At 43.5% G+C, this 26,997-nt stretch overlaps 1 protein-coding gene across 9 annotated transcripts in view; it reads left to right on the forward strand.

Moving 5' to 3' along the window:
- The window catches only part of ptprt (protein tyrosine phosphatase receptor type T), a 287,907-nt gene that overhangs the window by 208,836 nt on the left and 52,074 nt on the right, over window positions 1-26,997 (forward strand). For 7 of the 9 annotated variants that reach the window (XM_065955240.1, XM_065955241.1, XM_065955242.1 and 4 more), the window contains 5 exons: window positions 4,052-4,206; window positions 9,039-9,118; window positions 10,367-10,424; window positions 25,303-25,395; window positions 26,235-26,344. In XM_065955240.1, coding sequence (XP_065811312.1) covers window positions 4,052-4,206; window positions 9,039-9,118; window positions 10,367-10,424; window positions 25,303-25,395; window positions 26,235-26,344 — 496 coding nt within the window. Of the gene's footprint in view, window positions 1-4,051; window positions 4,207-9,038; window positions 9,120-10,366; window positions 10,425-25,302; window positions 25,396-26,234; window positions 26,345-26,997 lie in introns of all 9 variants that reach the window. The other 2 variants (XM_065955243.1, XM_065955244.1) reach the window with 1 other exon arrangement.

Here is a 26,997-nt window from a genome sequence, read left to right on the forward strand (position 1 = left end):
CATTCATGTTATATTTTGACCAAAGCACTGCACAGATGTTTCATTTAGACCACAGGGGACTGTTTGAAAAGGTGGAAAAGGGGAATAATATGTCCTCTTTAAAAAGGATCACATTCTTTAATAAAGACACTTAAGTGTAGCAGTCTGAGTGTGTCAGAGGCAAAAACAGTTTGTGAATCTGATCTGAAACTTTTAACCAGTGAGGTTAAGCAAGCTAAGCAATACGAGACCAAATACAAAACTTTACAACCCCCCCCCCAAAACGTCACAGTAGGGTTATAAGTTGAGTAGAAAGACCCTTTAAGATACTTTCTGCTGCTTCTGTATTCGAGCACATGTTAATTAAAAGCACCATCTCCACCCGAGTAGTTGATTAAAGCTTTAAAAACTCGTTGAGCAAAGCATGACACGGTTAAGATGTGATTAATGCTCCAAAAGGAAATTAATATTTGCTCTTTTAATTTGCCTCTCCGAGTGAGTCGTTTCCAGGAACACACAAACAGGCGGCTTCGTGATAGGTCAGCGAGAAAACACACCCACTCAGCGGCCGCAGCGAACCGACAGAACCGCACAACACACACACACACACACACACACACACACACGGGCCAAAACAGTGAACATGCAGTTCCTAAACAGCCTTCGAGGATGTCAAGTGTGAGCTCACTGAAACAAGTACACACAAAGTATGCACGCACACTCAACCCACTGAGCGCCACTCGTGACTTGATGTCAGACACTTTGAGGCGGAAAACGTGTCGGAGGATTCTGGAGGCTTTTTTTCTTTTGGACTTCATATGAAGAAGTCTTAGATCATTTCTCTGTGACTCAGCTGCAGAGAAATGTTCAAACTACTTTATAGTGATGATTTTCTGTTGTTCATTTGCACAGCACAGCAGGCGCTGATGGGAACAAATGGCGCCCGTACTCACTGGGAGACACTCTCCTAATGGGTCACTTGTTTGCTGACAGCTGGTGGGCGGAGCAGGATCCTCAGATCATCATCGAGCGTTTCTGTTTTAACAAATCTGTTGACTCTCTGTTGAATGAACAAAATGTGAATTTTTAAGAGAAAAATCCACAACACTGAAAAGTATTTAAGGAGAGCTATTCTGCTGATCCATATTTAAAAACAAATATGTGATGTTACCATGGTTACCAGTGTTATTGGTGTAATCCCGGGACGTGGTTTCCTACTGCCTTGAACGAGACTTTACGAGAACTTCACGAGAACTTCACGAGACTTGGTCAGGTTCTGCAGACCTATCAGAGCAAAGCATGGCAGAGCAGCTCTTTGAAGAACACGCCCACCCGAAAAGCTCACTCAAATTTCCCCTGCGACTGCAGAGAGAGCTGGCCAATCAGAGGAAAGTGGGGTATGAGGAGAGGGCGAGGCCTTAAAGAGACAGTAGCTGAATTGAAGCGTTTCAGGCTGAGGCTAAAATGAGGGGTTTTACTGATGCCAGTATCAGATTAATAGGGAGGTTTTTTTTAGCTACACATCTCGTAAGGCTGCTCATTAAGTTACCCAGAGTGACATCATGAATGGTCAAAGTGAGGATAACAGATCTCCTTTAAGATTAAAGATTCTTGGTCTAGTCTCGGGGCAATCTGGTCTCAGGTATGTCTTGGTCTCCGTTAATGTGGTCTTGACTACAGCACTATCATAATGCAATCCCTGTTGCAAACACTTCGGCTCTGATATTATCTGAAGAATCCTGAAGTTGGAAGACGTTTCAGTTGACGATCATAAGAAACCGTTTAGGAGCTCACTTTGAAAGTAAAAGGAAAAGCCCTCTGCATCTTACTGGCTCTCCTTGGATCTCCCTGCAGGCCTCAGATAAACCCCAAAGCATTCAGGGCATTCATATTCTCAAGAGTTACATCACGCTTGCGGTCTGTAAGTGGATCGTGATATATAGTCCTGCTCTCTGTGGGAAAATGAAGGTCGCATGTAAAAGGAAAATCCTCGGTAAAAGTTATACTTCATGTTTTACTACAAGGTCCGAGGAATATTTGTGAGAAATAAACGAGAGAGCGAGAGAGAGCTGTTTGCACACAGGTGATTTTAATTTAAAGTAATTACAATAACCACGAGAGGAAGCAGTCTCAGAAGAGATAATGCAGATCTCATTGTCCTCCTCTAACTTTGTAGTTTCATTTGATAAAAGAGATCAACACTAACAAGTTGTTTGTATGTAACGCAGGAAGGTTGAAACATTTTTGTCTATGGGGAGCTGGGATTATATGCAGGAAGGATTTCTCCTCTGTATTCCTGGCGTTCCTGTTCCTTGCCGCTGAGGTGGAGGTCGGAGCATGCCGTGCATGAATGAGGACGGTGGTGGTTGAGGGACGACACAGTCCGATGGTGGATGCTGGGCGTCAGGGACGTCTGGTGGTAGTAGTGCCAGATCACCTCACTGAAGGTTAGAGCCCGGCTTCTGCTGCCGAGACAAGGCCCCCTGGGCTTCAAACACATCGACCGAGAAGAGGGGTAGGGGGTCCATAGAAGCAGGCCGACCCCACCAAGAAAAGACTAACTTTTAAAGCTTTATTTTTTGGCTCTTTCTGCCTTTAATGTAGAGATAGGACAGTGGATAGAGTCAGAAATCAGGGAAAGAGAGAGTGGGGAACAACTGGTGGCGCAGTGGTTAGTGTACGCGGACCATGTATGGAAGCTGTAGACTTCTAAGTGGGCGGCCCAGGTTCAAATCCGACCTGTGGCTCCTTTCCCGCATGACAATCCCCACTCTGTCTCCCTGATTTCCGACTCTATCCACAGTCCTATCTCTCAAATAAAGGCACAAAAAGCCCAAAAATGAATCTTAAAAAAAAAGACAGGGGTCTCTTCTGACGTATCTAGTTTGAAAATGAAGTCGAGGTCATGTCCTAGCTGGGCTCCTTGTTTGTGGAGCAGGATGTGCAGTTTGTCTAATTTACAGAAGAACTACATAGCCAGAGTGCTTTCTGCACAAGGGTAACAACAGAGTCCCACTCATTTAGAACGAGCCTCATTAATTATCACTTCCAACATGTTCAGGTTCAGGAAACCTCTCCGACTCCTCCATTTGAGTAAAGACATGCAGAACAATACGGGCTTTATGGTGCTACTTCTGCAGGCTCTGGTGAATAAAGCAGCCAATGTCAGGCTGTAATGGCTCGCTGTCATTTCTGCCATCTGCCGTCTCTGCGGACCCAAAGTGACGTTCAGGTAGGACTCAAAATAGCCGACGCAAAACGGCTTAACAGATGGGAGAAGAGAAGTGTTAAGAGGAAAGTGAAGGGAAATAAATCTTAAGGATGTGACCACAACTAAAGGAGCAGTTACACACAGCTATGTTTAGTATTAAAAAGTCCCAAGAATGATGATGTAGTACTGAGTATCAAGCTCGCCAGCCCAGAGTCATACCTCCTTTCTTGACCTCTGGGTAAACTGAACTGAATAGAGGGCATCAATACTTAATTTTTGTTGATAAATTACTGAATGTTTCTGTATCCGTACCTTTAAATATGTAAATGAGCTGTGTCTGACCACGCCCCCTCTCTGGAAGGGCTTTGGTGGTCTCGGGCTTTCTCGTTCCATGTCCTATTGTTTACGGTGAGAAGGCAGACTCAGAGGGCAGAACAAACACCTAGCTGTGGGAGTGTCACCCACCTGGGGGAGGGGTTACTGCCCTTTGTGATGTCATGAAGGGGAAATCTCCAAATGGCCTGTTTGAGCACACATTTTCTGAAAAGTGGAGCAGGCAGAAGACGGAGAGGATGGAAGTTTCTCATCATCAAAAAGATCCAAAAAAAAAAAATGGGTCTTTGATCCCTCAGTGCATGAAAGTCAACGTTCATCTTCTCGTTGTCTTTTTGTTAAAGTTCATGAATATTCTGCTCGTCATTTTCACCATCCATCATCACTCCAACAGTGTTTTTCTTGTTCTGTGATATGTAAGTGTTTGTAAGTCTGAGATTGCACAATATAAGTGAACCGCTGCCTTTTCTTTGTGTATGTGCCTTTACGCGTATCCTTGTGTGCGTGTGCGTGTTCGTACCACTGTAGGAAGTTGGCTAAGAAGCAGAAGGAGACGGCAAGCAGCTCCACCCAGCAGAGGGAGATGGGGCCGGTCAGCACGGCCGATAAGAGCACCACTAAAGTCAGCACGCTGCACAAAGACGACCCGTTCTCCACCTCCAACCAGGACCTCAACGGATTCAGTGAGTGGGAAACCCTCTGTTTGTTCTTGTCTTTTTTTTAATTACCAATACATCGCTATTGGCTGTTGTAGACATCAATCAATCATCAACCAGTATCCTTGACTCGTGGAAGTGTTCTTGGTTTGTAGCAAAACGCGTTCCTATGTGATAACTAGTGGTGAAACGCCAACGCCTTATTCCATGTGATTAATCTAGAGACCATAACAAATAAAAAAAAAATTTTCATAAAAAGTGAATCATTCCATTTTCCCGCTTCCCGCAAAGTTACAGGGAGCGTCATCCACTTTAGTTATCCTTCAGAAACGATGATAATAAACCGTGATGATGACTCAGACAGCTTTTCTTTTACAAGAGCGCCGTAACTAAGCTCAGCCGTCCTTAAATATTTGTACATTCATTCCACGACGGCGTCCTGTTGGTGTACCAGTCTGTAAATCCACATTGTGTTTCAGCGTTACAGAAGCACATGTGGCTCTCTTCCTGCTGTTTTTAATTCGGACTTTAAAGGACGTAGCTTAAAGGAAGAATGTGCGACTTTTTGATCTAGTAGATGTCGCCCTTGAGCAGCAGCATGAAACAGCTGTTTGGCCACGCCTCCTCCATACTGAAGCCTCCGCTCTCCTGCAGAGACACACCTCCAACCCCTCTACACTCACATTCACAAGGAGTTATAAATAAGAACGCACCATAATTAAGCACCATTAAGCACAATCGGCGGACAAAATTGTCCTTTTCTCGAGCTGTAATCCCCCGTGGTCGGCGTTGTTGTGCTAATGTTAGCGTTCTTCAGTTAACTCGTAGCTTCATATTGCATGTAAAATGACACAGAATGAGCGTGATCTAAAAACTCGTACTAACATCCAAATAATCAGTGAGTAGGCTGTGTTATTTATCTGTAAAATATTGCACTTTCCTTTAAAAAATAGATATGTTGGTCATGTTTCTCTCCCCATTGTCTCCTCTCCAAAATACGTTATGCTTTGTCTGGGCCATTAGTCATTTTGTCAGATTCATTTATTCCTGACACTGGACAACTTAATTTATAACAAAGCTCTCCATATGCTCTTTTTTCTTTTTTTCTTTTACCATGATCAGCAGTATGTCACTCTGCTTCACTTGCTTCCATCTTTTTTAATGTCGTTGTAACCATTCTCGGTGTTCAGTATTTCACATCTTAGAAAAGTCTCACTGCATTTCCATGTGGGTGCAGATTCCCATCTCTTTCTTTCAAAGTGTGTGTGTGTGTGTGTGTGTGTGTGTGTGTGTGTGTGTGTGTGTGTGTGTGTGTGTGTGTGTGTGTGTGTGTGTGTGTGTGTGTGTGTGTGTGTGTGTGTGTGTGTGTGTGTGTGTGTGTGTGTGTTTGTGTGTCCGGGGTAATTAGACAGGGCCTCTCAGAAGGGCATTTTTCTCCTGAAAATGTCAGGCTGGCCTTTTGGGAGTGCTTGGCCGCTGAAAGCCAGGGGTGCTGGAGAGGGACTAAGTAGCCAGACTAATGCCAGCCGTAATTGCCTGCACTCTTCCTCTAACTGACCGTCCGCGATTCTCATGTGCCATAATGTTTTTGCATCAGAAACACTCAGAGGAGAATGCTTTTATCTGGGCCTCAGATGTACAAAAAGCTCTGTATTTAAAACATTAAATTTTTCTTCGCCTTCAGGCGTTTGCACAAAAAGAGATGAGGCTTCATTGATCTCGCCTCAGTTGTTGATTTACCGATAAATATCAAACATTTGGGTCTTTCTTGACTTCCTATTTCCACCTAGAACCAATGCCCTTTGAGTCTTTATACAACTTTATGATTTATGAAGTGATCTGAAAAGTGGAGCCCATACCGAAGTGCCTGAAAACTGCATTCCCCCTTTTGGCCAGCAGGAGGCAACTCCACATCTGGCCTCTTCAACTTGCACTGCTTGTGTATGCAATCAGGAGAGACTTAAGTCATTATTTAACAGTTTAGGAAAAGATAAATGCAAAGTTTTTGGAGATTAGACTCCGTCATGATGACGCGTCAGCTTCTAAGGCTTTCCCTTTTTTAGTGAGTGCAGCCTGTATGGTCCGTTTAATGTCACTGCATCGCCCCTCTCAGATGCACAACCAGCCCGCCCTAACGGGGGCTTTCCTGGTTCTCCAGATTAGCCACTCTGGGCTTGAGTACGCTCATAAAATCAGTATATACCGATGAGATAGAGCAGTGTCCTTTCCGGAACAATGGATAAGACATTCTTTTTTCCATCCATCATATCAAGTTGTCAAAACAAGATTGGCTGTCTGCAACTTTTTGAAATTACAAACTTCAAATCAAACATCCCTGAAATCAAAGTCAAACTGATTCGGATGGCTCAAAGCAAGGTCAACTCATCTCCGCCTTGAAGAGGAAAAAACAATCCATAACTTTTGAAATAACCATTACATCAAGTTATATCAAGAAGACAGCTACCTCTCTTATTTCCAAATAATCCAAACTACATCCAAGTAAGGAGCGTTTAAAGAAGGCGAAGGTGATACCTCTCCAGGTCTGAGCCTCGACACTCCCGGGCCGAAAATGAGTCGCGCTCCAACGAAAAAAAAAAAAATCAAATCTGTCACTTTGTTCACTCTGATTAGTTTGTCCTCTCAAGATTCATGACAATTAGTTTGAAAAAAATCGGGCCCATAAGCCATTTTCCTTTTCTTTTTCAAGTCCTCTGTTATCTCACACACACACACACACACACACACACACGCGCGCGCGCACACAGACACGGTCACAGATCCAGTATCGGTCTTAATGAGAGCGGGAAAAATGCTGACACAAGGTAGAGGACCCAATAAAATTCCAGCGGCCGGCCCCCTCGCAGAGCAAATAACCTTTGTGTGTTATTGCATTCTCACCCAGTCACCAGTTATCTTCACAGGACTTTGCTGTCAAAGCAGATTTCTGTTGGTATGCAGGTACACTCCTCGCTGTATTAAAGTTGAGCTCCTTTTTCGCGGCGCATTAGCATACGGCGCCTGCACGCATGAGACGAGGGGGATTTTATCGCGGAGGAGGAGAAAATATGTTTGGAGGTTTTAAGCAGAGGGGAGCAGAGAGGGAGAGGGGAGGAGGAAAGAGAGGACATCGAAGATAAAAATTGAAATGATGCGCTGGAGGGAAATTGAGCTATTGTGCCAGCAAACAGAATTTGAATGAGGATTATGGTTTTTTTTGGGGGGGGGGGCTTCTACACGTTAATTTTCACATCAGGACGTTATCATCACACTCCTTTTTAAGACATTAGTGAAATTACAAACACCGGATGAGGTCTGTGTCGGCCTTTATGCTGCCATTTATTTTTACATTGTGTTTGAAGGAGAAGCCTCCCAGCTTGTTTTAGAGAGAGAGACAAGAGAGCAGAGCTAACTCTCCTTCTACTGTATGACGCTGAAATAAAAAACATGGGATTTATTTGTGACAGAAAGCGACACAGGTATCAATGTCAGATGACGCGTCAGCTTCTAAGCTGAGTCTGAGGTACAGAACAGTCGACGGAAGCTGCAAACTGAAAAAAAAAAATGCACAATTTCCCATTAAGTCAATCTGATTGGATGAATAAACTTTGACACTTTGATTTTTCAGAGAGGAGTTGGTGGTGAGTTGAGAACCACTGGTCTACAGGCCCCGTGTCCACCTTTTCTGACGGAAAAAACTGCTGGCTGTGCGCGCGTTAGCGCCCTGTCTCCGTGACAACAGTCTGTCAACAACGGCCGCTGTACCTTTTCCTGCATGTTTTATATTTGAGATCGTTAATTTCCCGATCAGACACGGCGCGAGGAGGATTGTGGGTACAGGACACGATCTGTAGGCGGTGAATATCAAACATTTGGAAAACAGCGCCCAGTGACGTCAACATCGGCTTTCTGAAAAGTTGAAAGATTTTCTACTTAAGCGCTCGGAGGAGACCTCACTAAGCGTTTCTAGGTTGTGTGACGTTGTCTGAAACGACCGATGTTGTTCTCTTATAAGTGAAGGTATTTCCTATGAGGTCGTTGAACGCTCGAGGGGGCGCTCGGCGAACTGTGTCAGTGGGACAATAAATGCAACTCTGCCACTTTCCAGTCCAACGACCGAGCTCCGTTTGATTGATGGCGTTAAAAGCTCGGTGTCTGTGTCCAGACTGGAGAGTATTGATCGTGTCGTACATGTCAACTGGAAAACACTCAGATTTAGTCACTTTTGCACTTTTCTGCACCATTAGCTCTCCCCATTGTTTGCACTAATCGTCCGTCATGCACACAAAAGTTAAATCATGTTATGGTATGTATCAGGAGCATGTCGCGTTTCAGAGTGTGCTCGTCCAGACGGAACAACTTTTTTATGTTTCAAAATTCAATACGTGCAGCATGGCCGGTGCCATTAGTGTTATTGGATTGTTCCTCGTGCTGTTGAATATGGAGTATTGATCCGCCTTTGTTTGCATTGTTAATTGTGTCCTCTGGTGATTGATTGTTGGGTTTGTTTTAGAGAAGTTTACTGACCAAGCCCACCTCTGTGTGTGTCTCTCTCCCCGCTCCCTCGCCCCTCCATCTTGTACTTTTCTTCCCCTGCGTGGTACCTCATTTCATCTCTTGTATTTTCATCTTCTCCTCTCTCTCTCTCTCTCCTCGCTTTGTTTAATATTCTCTCTCGCCATATTTCCTCATCTTCCTCCCGTTATTTTCACCCATATCTCACCGTCCACCCTCCTCCTGTTTCCCGTTAATCCTGTCCCACACCTCCTGCGTCCTTTTTCCCTCCCATTGTCCACCTCCTCTTCCCGTGTTTCCTCGTCCTCTCACTCACCTTCTTCTCACCTCTCTTGTCTCCTCTGCAGCCTCCCCCTCTCCGTGCTCCTTCTCTGTGCAGGGAAGCAAGACGCTGCAGAGCAAATCCCTGCTGAATTCCTACTACTCAGGTACACACCTACTGTAAACACACACACACACACACACACACACACACACTTAACGTGCACACATCGTCTCCGAAGATGCTTCAGGCAATGATTCAGCGGCTGCAGAGGCCGTAGTTCTGTCTGCAGCTGAAACTGGACGAACTAGACCCAACAACGACCCTGACACTCAAAGTGTGTGCAGTCTTGAAGCTGCTGCTATTGAAAAGTGATTTTTAAACCTTTGTAACATATTTATGGAGTGCTCCAGTGAAGCTCCAGCCGGCTGTCATGGCGCCAACATTTTCTTTGAGGGCAAGAGTCCAACATATGTCCACTTAAACTTCTTTCTCTCTGTCCCTGATGGGCTCAGATTGTTATTCTAAATGTGTCTGACAACATTACAGAAAGGATCCCTGCAGAGAGAGAGACCTTTTGTTTTCAGAGCACAATGCAAACAGCTCTCTGTAAAACAAAAAACGCCGACTACGTTGAGCAGAACTTTTCTTTTACAAGAAATGCTGGTAGAATAAATGTGTTATTTTTTAATGTTTTTGCATTGCATGATTTTTGTTAGAGCCTTTCAGATAGGATGCAGTCCCGCTCTCAAACCCGTTCATTGTCTATGTGTTGCGCGGCGCAAGAGAGTTTCTGTGCTGGTCCCGCTTTGCCGTCCCTGTGCACTGCGCAGAAGTCGAAACATTTTCAACTCGTCACAGCGCTCTGTGGTGTCCCCTCTGCACGTCCAATAGGAGGTAAGGGTCAGATCACAACAAAGAGAACTAAACTCCTCCCACATCCTGTCGTGCTCCGAGGATCTCATGAACACACACCCTCTTTTTCTTCTTCTCTGCTGCTCGTCTCCTCCTCCTCAGCAGGAGAAAGGTCGGTTCCTTTCCCAAACTATTTCCCCAACTTTTGTTTCGGTCACCTGGCAACTTGCTCCGTTAATTTGCGTGCGTGTGCGCCCCCCCCCCCCCCGATCTGCACCCTACCCCGCAGCGCACACCGCATCCTACCTGAAAGGTCCTTTAGAACAACAATCCAAACAACAACTTTTAGTCAACCTACTTCAGTCAGGCACATTTGCCCTGAAAGATTCGGTTTGGAGGATACAGAGTGATGCATTATTCTCAAACTTTTTGTCCCTTTAAGTCACTTATGTAAACAAAGATGTCAGCCTTCAAATGATTTGTGTGTAACTTATCCCATCTGTTTGACTCGAGTCCCTCTTAGCCTGTGTTTTGACTGTAAATATGTTGGTCTCTATTGGCCCTCTTTCTGTGTCTGCAGTGTCCAAAGAGCCGGTCCCTGCCACCACCTCAATAGGTAAGTCAAAACTGTTTCATCTGAATTTAATTATTTTTGATGTATCCTCTATATTCTGTCATATCTCTGTTGAGTTTAATTACAAAAGTGAAGCAAAGGTCACAAAAAGACAAAGTTTCAAGCATAAAGGTGCACACAATGTCAGAGACACACATGAAGGCTAATGCACTTAGAGTCACGAGTCCACACACACACACACACACACACACACACACACACACACACACACACACACACATAAGGAAGTGCACACAGTTTGCGGATGGGCAGAACGAAATGTCAGAACCATTTTCCAGAAGCTTCTTTCTCTTCATTTATCCTCCTTCTCTCCCGTCTGTTGGCCAGATTGAGCCGCTCTCTGCCAACGAGGTTGGCTCTGACCGCTGCCAGAGTTTGACATGTACTGACCGCCTCACACAGTCACTCACACACACACACACACACACACACACACACACTCACAGAGGGAGGCATAAGTGCTGTATGACATTTGTCTGCCACTCTCCTTTATGACAGTGTTTTTTGTTTCCTGTGATCATACTCATCGGCCGTCACCTCCTCGTCTTCCTGCCACACCTCTTCTCATCCATCTTCTTCTTCTTCTTCTTCTTCTTCCTCCACTCAGCTCATTCTTTTCTGATCCATTTCTCCCAAACACATCACCACTTTAGCCTGATGAAAGCCTGATGAAAGCTGTTTAAATCCCTTCATGATTTCTTCAGATTCTTTGTTGTCATCAGAAAGTTTCTAACCATGTGCTGCATGAACGATATTTCACATTTTGTGCAAGACATCTTTGAAAGCTTTACAGTAAGGCAAGTAATTGCATGTTTTAACAACAGTGCCCAATTATCAGTGTGCTCACATTTAATCCAAACTATTCCATGGTGTGGAAATCTTCTACTTGTTTCATGTCATGATTTTCGGCGTCATGTCGGCCAACTGATCGTAACCGATTAGCTGTTGAAACTTTTCCGTTGGTTGTAAAGATGAGCAATCGCGGACTCCACAGGCCAAAGAAAAGTCACAAAGTTAAAGTCTCAAACCGACTCGTAGGCGACTCTGTCAGCAGTTTACAACTTTGCGACTTTTCCCCGCAAAATGGTTTCTTCTGGTTGTCAATCTTTGTTTTTTTTTTTTGCTTTCCTGGAAGATCTGTTGGAGCTCGGACTCCCCTTGTCAAAACACACAACATGTACCAAAGCAGTGCTTAATTTACAGTATTTCACTGTAAATGGACTTGAGCTTGTATATTTCTTTTCTAGTCCTCTAACAACTCAGAGCGCTTTTACACCGCAGGTCACACCACAGGTCACGGCAGCCACATGTCCGATGTGTCCCTGAGCGAATGTGCATGAATGGATGAGTTAATACTGATGGACTCTTTCCACAGCAGCCTCTACCATCAGGGTGTCAATGTGTAGGTGTGACCTGCTGTGTGAAAGCGCTTTGAGTAGAAGACTAGAAAAGAAATATACAAGCTGAAGTCAATTTACCGTTTACCGTTGATAAGCAATGAAAGAAATATCTAAATGTCTACCTTTCATTTTTAACAATGCCACTCGACCCTGATGCCCAGTCGGCCATGTTTTCCCCCTTCTTGTTTGTCTGCTTCTTCTTCTCCCCTCCCACCCATCCCCCCGTCCATCGTGGATATTATTATCTACAGTGTTCATTACATTTTTCTACTTTTCCATTCTGCCGTCGTCTCTTCCTCTCTGTGCTCGTCCCTTCTTTTCACTTGTTTTACCTCGTTTTCATTCTTTAACCGTACCTGATTCTTATCTCACATCCCCCTTGTCTGCTTTTCCTCCACTCCTCTCTTTCCAACTTGAAGCCGAGTATCTTCCAAAGCACTGTCGTAAATCAGCTGAATCACTGTGATACCTGCTGAGCTCATGTGGTAACAGCCCAGGAAACACAGATAGATAAATAGATAGATAGATACTTTATTGATCCCGAGGGAAATTCAAAGCATCCAGTAGCAGGTTACAAGACGTGAAAACATTTGTTACAAATTAAACCACAAAACCGACGCCCTCCTCCCATACAACCCGAAAAAAAAGATTTAAAGAACACCCCTAGATGAAACAAACTTAAACTGTGCAATTGAAAAATAGACTTATACAAGAAATGTACATAACCTGTGCAGGGATAAAAATATATGTGCAATTTAAACAAGAACCTATAAACAGTTGAGGAAAAAAATCTGTAATTAGACCTGAATATAAAAAAATAGTTATATAAAGTGTTGACCTTCTGTTGTGTTGTTTATATATGTACAGCAATGTTTAAAAAGAAGTTATCAAAAAACAGACATTAAATAGCAGTCAGTGCAAACATTAAAGGTGTGGGCAGGCAAAAAACAGGCAAATAACTGTGATAGATATCCACTTTGCTCCAAGTTACTTTGGACAATCGTCAATAGAGTAGGAGGTATTCAGGAAGAGATATCCATGTTTTCCAGACTCATATTCAGGCAGTTTTCACTCGCTGTGCAGGTTTCTTTGCCGCTTGCCGATGCAAATCAAGACACAATGAAGCAGAATGCAAAAGAACGCTCGAGTGATTTGTGCAGCGACACAAATGTGCTGTCGTACATCTTCAGAGAGTGACGTCTGCGTTTTGTTCGACCATCTGTTCGCTCTACAATTAGAAAGAGAGATGTAAAAAAAAAAAAAAAATGTCATCAAGACTGTGTAAATAACTGTTTGGTATTCTCAGCAAATACAGAGAAATGGGAAATCGACTACTAGAGACAAAAATGCATCATGATGAAAGTTATTTTGTTGTTGTATAATTTTGTAAACCATCCCAAGAGCTCTTAGTTTGTCCATCCGTCTGTCCGCCTGACCGTCCATCCCTACTTCCGTTCTCTCATCACTCCCTCACATCATCTCTCAGTTTGACGTCTGCCCAGTCGTCCCTCTCCCTGGCATCAAGTCATCACTCCCCTCGACCACACATTCCTCTTTTACTCTTTCCTTGTTTCATTTTATTCAACCTTTAACTGTAGGTGCAGTTTGAACTTTGAAGCCGGGGATGCACAAAAGTTAGAATCTAGAAGATGTTATGAGCACTGCAGAGACTTGTTTAAAACAGTTTGCATAAAAGCAAAGTTTCATTTCCCAGTTAATAGCCCAGTAAGTGAAGGAATAGAAACCTGCAGTAACTGGTACACCAACCTTAAAACCAGTAAAACAAAAACAGATACCAGATGTGGAGCAAGAGCTCTTAAATAATAAGACAGAGACTATGGCTTGTGAATCAAGGATCTATTTAATGTACTCAGAGTAGTTTGATAGTGGAGGCTGGGTGCCAGGCGGTGGTTGGTTGTGGGACGACACAGTCCGATGGTGGAGGCTGGGTGCCAGGCGGTGGTTGGTTGTTGGGACGACACAGTCCGATGGTGGAGGCTGGGTGCCAGGCGGTGGTTGGTTGTTGGGACGACACAGTCCGATGGAGGAGGCTGGGTGCCAGGCGGTGGTTGGTTGTTGGGACGACACAGTCCGATGGAGGAGGCTGGGTGTCAGGTGGTGGCTGTTGGGACGACACAGTCCGATGGTGGTGGCTCTCCCCTTCCTCTTTCATTGTCTACATCTCTCATTTACAGATGTAATTCATTCAATCGCCCCGTCTATCCATCCATGCAGTTGTACATACATTATTCACGTTTTAGTACTCCCTCTTCATCCCTCCCTGCAGACCTCCTTTCATACCCTCCTTCCTCCATCTATCCGTCCGTCCATCCATCCATAACCATCATCCTCCGGCATCAGCACTCGGGGCCGTTTGCATGTTATGCTGAGCACTGCGATTATTTTATCGATTGAAGCTGTAAATTAGTGCGCGGAGGGCCTCCAAATTAACCAGCGAGCATTTTTTCCGTCATGATCATCTCCGTCATGATCACCGTCCAAGGCCAACGAGAGAGATAGAGATAGAAAGAGAGAGAGGATGGAATACCAATGTACCAGGAAATAAAACAGAGAGAATATCTGCTGATGCCTTAACAAATATCTTTTAAAAAAATCTGTTTTGTGGTTTTTTTGCTTAGTAAATCTAAACGAAGAAGTCTACCAGATTTGATGCATCCAAGACCCTCGATTAATTGACAACATCTTGAGGTCAGAGTCAGGCGGTCAAACAATCCTCTTCTGCACAATTACCCAAGTCAAATGGTTGCACCTTTTATTTCTTTGATTGCTTGAACTTTATTCAGTCAATCATAGCAAAGCTCGAATTAAAAGATTCTCAACCTGCGTTTTCAAAGCTTTTTATCCCGTTATTGACAGTGAATAGAGTCGAGAGAGAGGGTGAGGTATAACATGTGTGAAAGGAGCCGCAGGTCCAACTCACCCCTGGCCCAGTCCCCCCGTAGGACCATTGCCTCCGTACATGGAGCACACCATAACCACAACGCTACCAGCGTCCACCAACATGCTTTCAGTGCATTTCAGGACAGATCACCAAAATATTACATTTCCTATTCTCCTAGACCAGAGAGCTCGTCTTAGAATCCAACTGACATGCTTCAAAAAGGCACTGAAATCAAACTGTCAGGTCTGAAAATAATCAAATAATAATGACATTGATACGCTGTTGTCAGGAAATTTAAAAAAAAATGCAAAATACCGTGAACAAAATGTACAATTTAAAATCCTTATCCTGGTTCCCGTTGCATCTGATTACTTCATGATATCTGAAGCGGCCTCTGAAGACCGACTGACAGATATTAGTTAATGAACGGAGGGAAAACGTGCCAACATTTAGACATGTTCCAAACCTTTCAGGCATTTGAAAATGGATATAGAGGCTGAAAGGTGCAGGAGGGGAGAAAGAGAGAGAGAGCGAGAGAGAGAGAGCAGGGAAGAGAAAGTTATTAAGACGACAGTGAAGAGACGTGCAGATTGAGGGATCAGAGACTGGGAGAAGGAGCACGGGTAAATCCTGTATGCAGTGCAGAGCCGGGTTTAGCTCAAAGTGTGTGTGCGTGCATGTGCTTCTTTCTGAACTGACTTTACAGCCTTCTCCTAGGCTCAGGTGTTTTCTAAGCTATGGAAATGGGATTTCATACACACCAAGTTTCTCTCTCAGAAAATCATGCATATATAAGCGACCAGAGAAAAACACTGGCACACATACTGCAGCGTACATGAGTACACAAATATATGCATGGAGAGACAAGGACACATCAGAAAGTTACAAACATGCAGCCTCTATATGCACACCCCGCACGGTGTTAACACTGATGCCACATAAATCCAGTGGATCAGGAGAAAGCCGCCGTAGTGTGGCGTGCATTTCATGTGCAAACACGTTTTCCTCTAAAAAAAAAAATCAATTCCCCAGACAGTGATGTATGTTAAAAGGTTACGCAACACCGTTCTCTGTCGGTTCACAAAGCAAGCGTCAGCCTTTTGTGCCCGGCCAAGGACAGCACGCCACCGCTGTTGCCGCTGCTGTTAGCTCAGAAGTCGTGTTTTTTTATGGATCAGGAGCTTCCCGTGGTTAATAAAGAACACACATTTACAAAGATACAAACACAGAGAGATGCAAATGCTGGAATCCACCCTGCACATTCCTGTTTAAGCTTTCATTAAACTTTTTAACAAATGAAGATTCGGTTAAGTCGACCAATAGTGGATTAAAGCGAAACTTTGGGTGAGGAAAAGTTTGCAGGCAGCAAAAAAAAAAAAAAGAAGATGTTTGCAAAGAATTTGAAAAGAAAATGTGAAGAGCTAAAGCAGGAAGTGCTTTAACACTTAATCCCACTAAAGCACAGATCGCACTCTTGCTATCTTTTCCCCTCACTTTCTCGCTTTCTTACTCTTTGTAGACAACTCGGCTATGTCGCTGTCACACCAATGAAATATGATGACGTCCCGTTTGTCCTGTTTTTAAACCAAGCAGCAACCTAGGGTGTTGAAAACACATGCAGTTCCTCAAATGTCCACTTAAGGCTGGCTTCAGAAGCCAATAAAACCTCATTATGTTCCATATTATCATGCGTCAAAAATCCAATTTGGTCTGAATATCTCGTTTGGGTTGAATTCTTATTTTATAACTCATCTGCTTTGATTTTATTGAGCTGAAGAGTTATTCATGCATGTGCTTAATTAGGGGCGTGGCCAGATTCACTGACAGCTATGTGCGTTACATCTACTCTCCAGGAGGCTTAAGGCCTCAGCTCCGCCTCTTTGCTTGCATCTAGATTGTCTAAAAGTAAAGTTGAGATAGGATTTCCAATATGGCGTCCGCCATCGTTGGGCTTCAAGACAGTTCTTCAGAAACCAACTGGTAACTACTGGCTTCTGTTGCTGCTGTTCACATAATGCAAGAAAAGGATTGTCAATACAACAAACTCCACTCTGATTTGTCACAGATAGTTGGAAATGAATTTTTACAGCGACCGAAGGTTTAATTCCAACCTCGGTTTTTTTAAGCTGCATGTCGTCCCCAACTCTCTCCTCCCAACACTTCCTGTCTCTCTTCAGCTTTCCTTCCCAATAAAATCAAAAATGCTCCAAAAATATATTTTATTTCTATAAAGAAAGTTAAGTATAATGTTTTTTTATTACCATAGTGTAATGGTAGACTATTCTTAAAATACTCTGCGCAACCTTCACAACAGGGTCCTGAGTCTCTAACTAGATTTCTTGTACTGAAGTATGAAGTATAAAAACATCATAAACTTGGGTTCTGTGAAAAGTTCCGGTGGTTTGAAAGAGGCAGGAAGTATAAATCACACACGTTGCTTCCATCAATTTGAACGTTCAAAGAATAGACAGGTACAGTATTAGCTGAAAAGGCTGGATATTATTCTTCATCATGTTGTCCTCCTTGGGGGTAAATGCTGAATGGGGGTTTATTTAAGTTGAGTATGGGCATTTAGACAGAGGGACAATCGGAAATCTGACATTCATTCCCAATAAAACCTGGAGAACGTGTGATCTTATTGAATGCATACTTTCAAACCATAAAAGATGTGTTCCCTTCCAGCAGACCTCAGTGATGTGACATTTTGATTTGGTGCCTTTTGTGTCTTCAGGCAGCTATTTTAAAGTGGCTCGGCCCTCCGAACACTTTAGCAACAACAATGCCGCAGCACAGTGGGAAGAGGAAAGTGGTCCACAGGCCCCTTCCCGAGTACAAAGCTCATAATTTATACCCACAGCCCTGCTTGTATTGGAAGTATTTTTTTTTCCCGACAGCATTACTAAAAGGCAATTATTTCCCCCAGTCTGCTTCAGTGTAGCATTAGGCTGAATGTAAGGTGATTATGGCTAATGGTAGTCATTTTGTATGGCCATAATGTGGCAGTGCGGGGTAATTGAAGGTGAGAGCCGGGTTGAGAGAGTCATTTTGAACCTTTATGTGCTCAGCCAAGATTGAACCCCTGTGCTCTTTTTCCAGCCACATTTCCACTGATTAAACAGTTTTTATTTTTAATCACATCCAATGGTCACTCAATCTTATTTTCTGCCTCTGAGTGGCTCTTTTGAAACCTTTCGCATCCGTCTTCTTCATCACCAAGATACCTATGGGTACTGTCATACCTCGATGCTTTTGCCACATCAGAAAGAATATTTAATTGTATTGATCCAGTCTGCAATCCATGCACATTCTCACAACATACCTAGTTATTCTCTTCTGTATTTCAGGCAAATCAAAGCGCTCTAAAAACAACTTCTCTCCATCTTTTGCCTGCTCCACTTTTCAGAAAATGTGTGCTCAAACAGGCCGTTTGGAGATTTTCCCTTCATGACATCAGAGAGGGCAGTAGCCCCTCCCCCAGGTGGGTGACACTCCCACAGCTAGGTGTTTGTTCTGCCCTCTGAGTCTGCCTTCTCACCATTAACAATAGGACATGGAGCGAGAAATCACCGAGACACCCTTCCAGAGAGGGGGCGTGGTCAGACACAGTTCATTTATATATTTAAAGGTACAGACACAGAAACAGCCTGTTCTGAGAGAGAGGTGGTTTATCAAAACAGCAAATGTAACAGCTGCTTGACTATGAGAGGAAAAAGTACCTTCACTTCTTCTGTTTTATTTGATCATCACAGTGGCAGAACACACCTTCATTTGTATGAAAATAGTGCATGTTATCACTTTAATCCTTAATTATCTCCATGCATACAGTGGTTCACGGTGAGCTGCTGGTGGTAAACACCACTTCCCTGCCTGACAAGGATATAAAGATAATCCTGCTTTCTTCAGAGAGAGAGAGAAATCTGTGATGTGTCTGTCTGTCTGTAAGTCTATCTGTCTACCAGTCCCAAGTCCTAAAACGGGCGAGATAAGACTCAGTTTTGTTGAATCACAAACTCTCCTGTGAAGCGGGATTTGTCTGTTTGGTGTTCAGTTGCTCGGTGACTTCACAGATCACTGTGTTGGTAACTCACAAGCGGGCATCCACCCACACACACACCGACATCTCTCTGTTTGTCTCCGGCGCCTCAGAGTTACAAAGGAGTGGCTTTTCACGTTCATGCACACACTTGTAGAAATTGGACATGCACACACACACACACACACACACACACACACACACACACACACACACACACACACACACACACACACACACACACACACACACACACACACAAACACCCACATTGTGCTGCAGTTCTGTTCTTCTTTGGGGTGAAATGAGGTAAAACCGCTTGGATAACGTCTAGACCGGTTGATCCCTGTGACCTGCAGTCCAGATCTATATTCTGCAGCCTCTCTGTCTCTTCCTCCACTTATCGCTTCTGCCGCTCGCCTTTGCCCCTCCCCCCCACTTTCTTTCTGTGTTTTTGATTTTGTCTATCGCTCCATCTGTCCTCTCTCTCTTTTTCAGCACCTCTCCCTCAAATTCAAATTGAGTTCTCAAATAATCTGCGTCATCCCTCCTCATTTTTCACAAGTTTCAAACACACAAACACTTTGAGTTTAAACTTTTAAAACAACCTGAGTTGCATGCAACATTGCATTGCATATCTCCAGCGTCTTCTGGTTGCATAATGAGAAACAGCAGATTAGACGGACACATTGGATTTAAAGTATGTAAATGAAAGCCACTCATGATACTGCCCATTTTCTTTCAATATGCTACCATAATGATTTAATAATGTCCGCTGTTTTTTTTGAAGAAAGGTTGGTACCATCTGTAAACTTTATAAAAAGATTGATGACAAACCTCAACCTCTTCTCGTTGTACAAAATTGAGGCCAAAAAACCCCCGGAGGCGTTTCTCAGCAACAGGCAAGGGAGGAAACTGCTTTGGACCAACCCGGGGCTGAAAACCTTTAAACCACTGCAGAGGCTCATAATCTGCAAAGTTTGCAGTGCCAGTAGGAAACCTCCCTAAGAGGGGCCCCCCTTAGTTTGTCAATAAAAGTCACCGAAGGAAAACAAAGAGGAGTAGTTTCTCTCGGAGTAACCGGAATAAAAATGGTCTCTGCCCATTAAAGTGTTGTTTACTGTGTCAGAATAAAACAGAACGCTGGTTGGAGGGGCCCACTGTGATTTTTTTTTTGTTTTTGCCTAGGGCCACAATCGACTCTGGGATCGCCCCTGCCCATGACGGACGCTGACTTATTGAACATTTTGCACCACAGTCGTTGCAGTAGATATCTAGCTGGTGGGGCTGTGGTATCGGATGTTCCTCTGACCAAAAAAAAAAAAGAAAACACACATTCAACTTCCTGATAAATGTTAAATACCCCTCGGGTGGGATCAGTCCACAGCAGATCAGATTCTTCTGACAGTTTGAAGCAGACGCTCACAGTTATGGAAGGTTCAATGACTCTTGTGTCAGCTGGAATGAGGGATTTTTCTGACGCCACAATCAGATAAATAAAAGAGGTTTTTGAGCTGCACATCTCTCAACACTTCTCAACAGGTGTCCCAGGCTTCATCATTAATGGTCAAAGTGAGGAGAATAGATCTCCTGCTTATATTTGTGTCCTTCAGCAGCATGACAGCGTCCAGCTCTAAACCGTCCACGTTGAGAACTATGAACTCATTTTCAGACACTGAGTAGATTTGCAGACGTCCGTCTATCCGACCTGATAGTTTCATCTCGTTGGATGATGTTTGTTGCGGTTATTCATTCTTTCCTTGAGAGTGATCTAAGTGCATCATCCTGATTACTTTGCTGAAACATGACCTGTGGTAGTGATAAAACGCTTTGAGCTTTGAAACACTTGATATTTAAACATATTCCATGTACTCCATAAAGTGATGGCGTGCAGTGGATGTCTGGATGATTAGGTCAAACAAATGACAAATTGGATTTTTATGGCTTTTAACGGCGTTACATAACCGTAGTTATGTTTTTAATTGAAGCAGAATTTCAATCAGAGTTTCTACGATTGTGTGACTCCTCTCAGTAATTACCCCGAGTGTTAACGGATGATGCATACTGTAATGAAGCAACGCTCGGTATGTAAATGAAGACAGGAGTCATCTCTTTACTGTAATTGTATTTCATTTGCTTGTTCAGGGTTTTCAAGGTTGGCACTAAATCAAACTGCTTCTTCTACGTAAGTATGTAATGGAAAGTACTCTCTTTCTAACTGGTGGATGGCTTTCCCTTACAGTCAGAGATGAACTGATCTAAGTACAAGATCAGCCTGTTTTGTACAGGAAGACTTCTTGAAATGTCCCTGCTTACAAAGCGCAAAGGTGAATCAGTAAGCCATGTGTCGTAGCTTGTTTGATTTGGCTCTGTCTCCACCTGAGCTTTTGTGCTTTTTAAATCTATGCAAATTAGACAAAAAGACGTTTTCTGACGTTTCTAGATAATTTGTGCAGCAGTCACAGTATAGAAATGTCACTCCCCCTCCTATTGGCTCGAGGTGAAGTCTCCTGATTATATCCTACAGCGTTTTCAAAATACTAGGGGAACCTTGTGTTGGCTTTTACAGGTGGAGGTAAAGTTGGTCTGCTTCCTGTTGGACAGGCAGGTGACAAACAGCGGTGGTTAGCTTGTGCTAGCGTGTATTAGCTTGCAGTGTAGGTACAAGCAGTAAACGTACACGCTACGTTCTGCAAGGGGCAGAGCTTCTGAGGGGTGATGAGCCCAGGAGGAGGGGTCTGGTTTGAAGGTTGTGTTTGCAAACTGCAACACAAAATGCTGCTGACTCCACCTTTAAAGTATAAAATGACACACGGTGTGCAGACTAAACTGTCGATACTGAAGTCCAGAGTGTGTTAATGTAGCCGATACAGGTTCAGATACAGACTTCTCTTATTCCATCAATCATTTAAAGATACCACACCAGAGTTTTAAGCTACACAGTGTAAAGAGAAGGTTTTATTCTTAAATTTCTGTTAATTGGTTTAGTATTTGAGTCCGGGTGGACAGACAGTGAAGAGTTAACTCAGAGACACTCAAGTCATCCATAACAGAGTCTTAATAAAGTCACAGTGTGGGAGGAGGGAACTTTATATAGCACACTCCCAAGCATGAAGGACTGCATTATCATACACACACACACACACTGACAGTGTAAGTGGCCTTCGCACACACACACACACACTCACACACACACTCACACATATACACACACACAAAATCCCAACGCTCACTTCCCTATCTCTCTCTTAATCAATGCATCTCTCTTACACTGTCAAACGCACACTGGTAGCACACAGTCAGCGCTCTCCATACACCTCGATAACACACACACACACAAACACACACACACACACACACACACACACACACACACACACACACACACACACACACACACACACACACACACACACACACACACACACACACACACACACCCTTGTGACTGTAGGGTCAATAAATCTCCCCATTAGCATTGAGATGTCTTCATCATAGTCAGTGTTGTGGAGCTGCCGCTATGACTCCATTTCATGCCTGGCTTAATGCATATTTGACCTTGGTGTAACACACACACATACACATACACACACACACACGCACACACACACTCACAAAGACACACACATGCAAAGAGACAGAGACACTGAACTCTATACACAGAACCTCTCATATCAGAAGGCAGATATGCGGGTGCACACACTTGTCGTGCAGGAACACATACCTACACACACAAAAATCACACACACACACTCACACACACACACACACACACACACACTCAGCCATCTGAACATACACATTTGCATTCAAACACACACGTGACCTTGTAAGCAGCTGGTCGGAGTCCTGGGAATTTTTACCAATTCTCAAAGACAAAGGAAGTGTGTTTGTGTTTGATGTGCATCTTATGAGTCAGTCACATGAGCCCTCTATGTGTTCCATGTTTGCTTATTATCTTTATATATATATATATATTGTGCGCAAATGAAATAAAAGTCAATGCAAAGATACAAATAGACACAAATCCCAGCTGAACTCTCAAAACTCTGCATGTAAAATGAGATTTTTTGTTAGCTTTTCTCCCCTGTAGGCAGACAAAGTATAAATTGGCCAAGCATTCTTCGTTGATTTGTGCGAATCTGCTTGTAGTTCCTGCAGCATCCTATTGACCGGTTTCTTGCAATAAAACTGCAGCAAAGTGAGTTTTAGGTTCATACCAACGTAGCTAGCAATCTGGTGAGTTCCACCAGTTGTCTTCTCGAGCATGCAGATGATGACATAGAAACAAAACAACAAGATTTGGCTAATTAACATATCTTACTGGCAGTAATGTTTCCAGCTAGTGCAAGTAAAAAGGAAAGGATACCAAGGTCGAACTTGAGGCTCATATTCACCTCGCATTTGGCCTCAACCCAGAAAATAGAGAAACTGATATTTAAATGAATCCCAAGCTCACTTACAAACAATCTCTACAAGATATGGACCACTTTATGTTGTTAATGTCGGCTCAACCATTCATCCTGAGCTCATCTTTACAGTATACGGTTTAAGTTGTATTTCCCTTCACTGGAGTGAATCCAGGCAGCAATTATCTTCCTTCTGAAACACTTATAACAAAGCAAATTTGCAGTAGTAGAAAAAGGTTGCAACCGAGCAAAGGACAACAGAGAAAAGCTGGCAATGAAAAGTTCGCACAGATTGAAGTGAAAGGATTGATTTCTCGGCTTAACTGTTTTGGAGACACAGTGTGAAGGAGGAAAGTAAAGGACGACCCGGTTCTGTTTCAGTGAGCAGATAGTTTGTGTTTGTCCTGCCCTCTCCTCACCTCAGCTTTTTACTCCTGTCTCTCCTTCACCTCGTCTGGGGCCTCATCTGTCTCCTGTCCAACCTCTCGTCTAAACTCTCCTCCTTTCTCCCCTGACATCTATTCTCCAATGTTTTTCCTCCTCAATGCGTCTGTTTCTGAACTTCTCCCATCGCTCCTTTAGATTCCTCCTCCTTGCAGTGGATTTGTTTTCTTCTTTTCTCTCTCTCTTCACTTCTGTTGTTGTCTCTATCCCCTCCTCCCTGAACAACGTGTCCTCTGGGTCTTTTCTTCAGTTGCTGTCGTATCGCTGTTATGCTGATGACACACAGGTTTATTTCTCTGCAAAACCCCAATAACCCTCAACTCTCCTCCCTTCATGATTGTTAAGCTGCTCTTAAAGAATCTCTTAATCTACTCCACCTCCACCCTCAAAATAATTTCATTTCTCTCATGAACCCAACAACTGTTGCATCATCGTCATAGTTCGTCTATCTGGCACATTTCTGTGAAATCTAAATGTATATTTGATTACAACTTCATTGACCAATACATGACCTCTACTCATCAATTCATTGAGCTTTTCCAGTCCTGAAACTGTTCAGTTGTGTCAAGTTGTCCTCTAAAGACATAAATCTTGGTATACACACTCATCCTGTGCTTTGACGCACTTTGTTACTGTGTTTGCTAAAGGTCGTATCCAAACTTACTTTCAACATTTAATCAACACATCTCTTTTCATCTCACTTCTCCTCTTCCCTCCCCTCACACAACAGGACTTGTCGACTATTTTAATCACTCAACGTAAGCCAATTAGATCTACCCGGCATCTTTTTCATCACCTTTTGTCTTGACCACACATACTCCCACACAACACACACTCACTCCCACCTGAGCCGGCGCTGCAGAGTGACCCATGTGGCCCGCTCATTCTTCATTCGTTTAGTGAAGCCACTGTTTAGATTGGCTTATGGAGAAGCCACTTTAGGCCACTAATGAATCCACAGGCACCATTAACATGCAAATAGCTCTATTAAGAACGAAATAGAGTCATGCGGTTTTATATTACAGACCGCTTTTTCCTTCTGAGACTCACATGTGAACACTCTTTCTTAGCCTGCTCTTCTCGCAGGTTGTCAGCAGCCATATTGCCTGTAAAAACCCGGGTTTCAAGCACATTGCATCTGGATTTGTCTACTTTAAAGGTCAAAGTTCAAAAGCTGAACCACAACATTAAGACAAGATGACTTTTTTGACGTCTGCCATTGTTACAACCCTGTCCTCCAATCGACAGTCAATCCAAAGTTGAGTTAAAACCGTTTCTAATTGTTCAGTTCTCTGGCGCTGCTCTTGAAATGTGACATTCAATCATGAGTCCCTCCGTCCCCCCTGAAACCTCCATCTTTCCCTCCATCTGTCCTGACTAATAGAGCTCACACTCACATCCAATCAATCTGTCCATTCCTTAATTAGAGGAAAGATATTCTAATTAAAGAACCTGACGTCAAGCCCACCAATCAGGGCTCAGGCTGGTTGGCGACTCGTTTAAATCGTGGCTTGTCATTGTGAAGCGATCAGTCTATCCTCACCTGGAGCATCATTACAATTAACAGTGTATGCATGTTGACTATATATGATAAGTGTGACTCGTTTTTAACCGCCTCTCTCTCTCTCTCCCTCTCTCTCTTTTTGGTCTCTCTCTCTCCCTGTATTCACAGACAGCAGCCAGCCGTCTCTGGCCCAGCCCTCCCTGACGCTGCAGAGTTTTCCTTATGGAGGCTGTGAGTCTGTGGAGCTCTCCTATCAGAGTGGTATGTGCACACAACCTCGTTAGTGACTTAGTGGTGAGATAGTCCGTCTGTTAGGTAGCCAGTCATCTGGTTCATAGAAGGTAGGTGAATATGGTTGTCAGTGAGTCTGTTAAATGGCCAGTAAATAAATCAAGTTAGTCAGTCAGCAACAAAGGAACTGCCAGTTTGTCCCCATTTTGTTAGCTTACTCATTGGCTAGCAAGGCAGGTAGGCAGGTAAGTCGGTTGACGGGTCGGTAGGTAAATAGCCAGTGAGTTATTCAGTTGTTTTTGCGGTTTGTTAGTTAGCAAGCATGTTGTTACAGGTCAAATAACAATCAATAAAAAAATAAGAAACACAAGGAAACAAAAGTGGCTGGTAACCCCAGCCAAAGTGACCAAAGGATGGGAAGGTGCCTAGCCAACCTCGCAATAGGCCGTCGCTTCCGGCCCATCCCCCCTAACAACTACATAAGAAAACAGAACTAACCAAAAGGAGAAAAAAAGACCAGAAATAGGACTACAAGTGGTCTCCAGCCCAAACTAAAAAAAAATAACAAAGCCCAGCAATCTGGACATGCCTTGGGGAAAACAGATACAAAAGTAGTGTACAACCAATGGTCCTTTTCCAAGCAATATATCCCATCATGCATTGCGGTTCAAACCTTTTTAGGACAGAAAAATGAAGTTTGACTGCCCTCAGATAGACGAGAGTACTGACCAGCGAGAACGCGCAACACGGAAACACACAAAATGTTTTTATTTGGTGCATTTTATTTATTTGAGAATAATGGATTTTTACACTTTATTTTCCATCTTATACACCGTCTCCATTTGTGTAAATGTCTTTATCTCCTGCAGGTCAGTTCCAGGCCGGTCAGTTTCAGCCGGCTATTCGAGTCGCTGACCTCCTCCAACACATCACGCAGATGAAATGTGGACAGGGCTACGGCTTCAAGGAGGAATATGAGGTGAATACACACACACACACACACACACACACACACACACACACACACACACACACAGGCTTCTTATAACGGGAACAACAGCTAATAGGCGTCAATCTTTAGGTCGACAACATTACAAGCAGCTATTAGTGAAAAGGTCAAAAGGTCCGCGGCTGCTGAAGCCAGATGATTGGAGTAATGAAACGTTTGTGTGAACCCAGAATGCATGGCTGTAACCTCTAGTAAAAAACACGGCAGAGCGGAGGATTTTTCTTTTCTAATAAACACATGGCTTTATCGCAGAGACCGGTGCTTGACTTGAGCCATGTGTTAGGGTGAATTCTTTTGTGTCACTAAGTGCAGGATGGGATGCTGCAGCTGCCCCCGCATGACCCCGAGCGAAGTTACGAGACATACTGAAAAGTTTCAATAAATCAAATGTGTTTAAATACCGACATTAGAGTCAACAGTGGAAATATGAAACCACCTGGACTTCTAAAAGTGTGTTGGGAAAGAAGCAGGGAAGAAGGGAATTTTCATGAACAAGATTTCCTTCATAGTCAATTCTAGAGGTGTCCGTGCAGATATTTGAGTTTGATGAGTTACGTTTTTGCAACTCAAACAAGATCTTCATGCGAGGCGTCACTTGGGAGCACATTTTGAAGAGATTGATT

The sequence above is a fragment of the Labrus bergylta genome, chromosome 5 (genome assembly GCF_963930695.1).
Source record: "Labrus bergylta chromosome 5, fLabBer1.1, whole genome shotgun sequence".
NCBI lineage: Eukaryota > Metazoa > Chordata > Actinopteri > Labriformes > Labridae > Labrus > Labrus bergylta.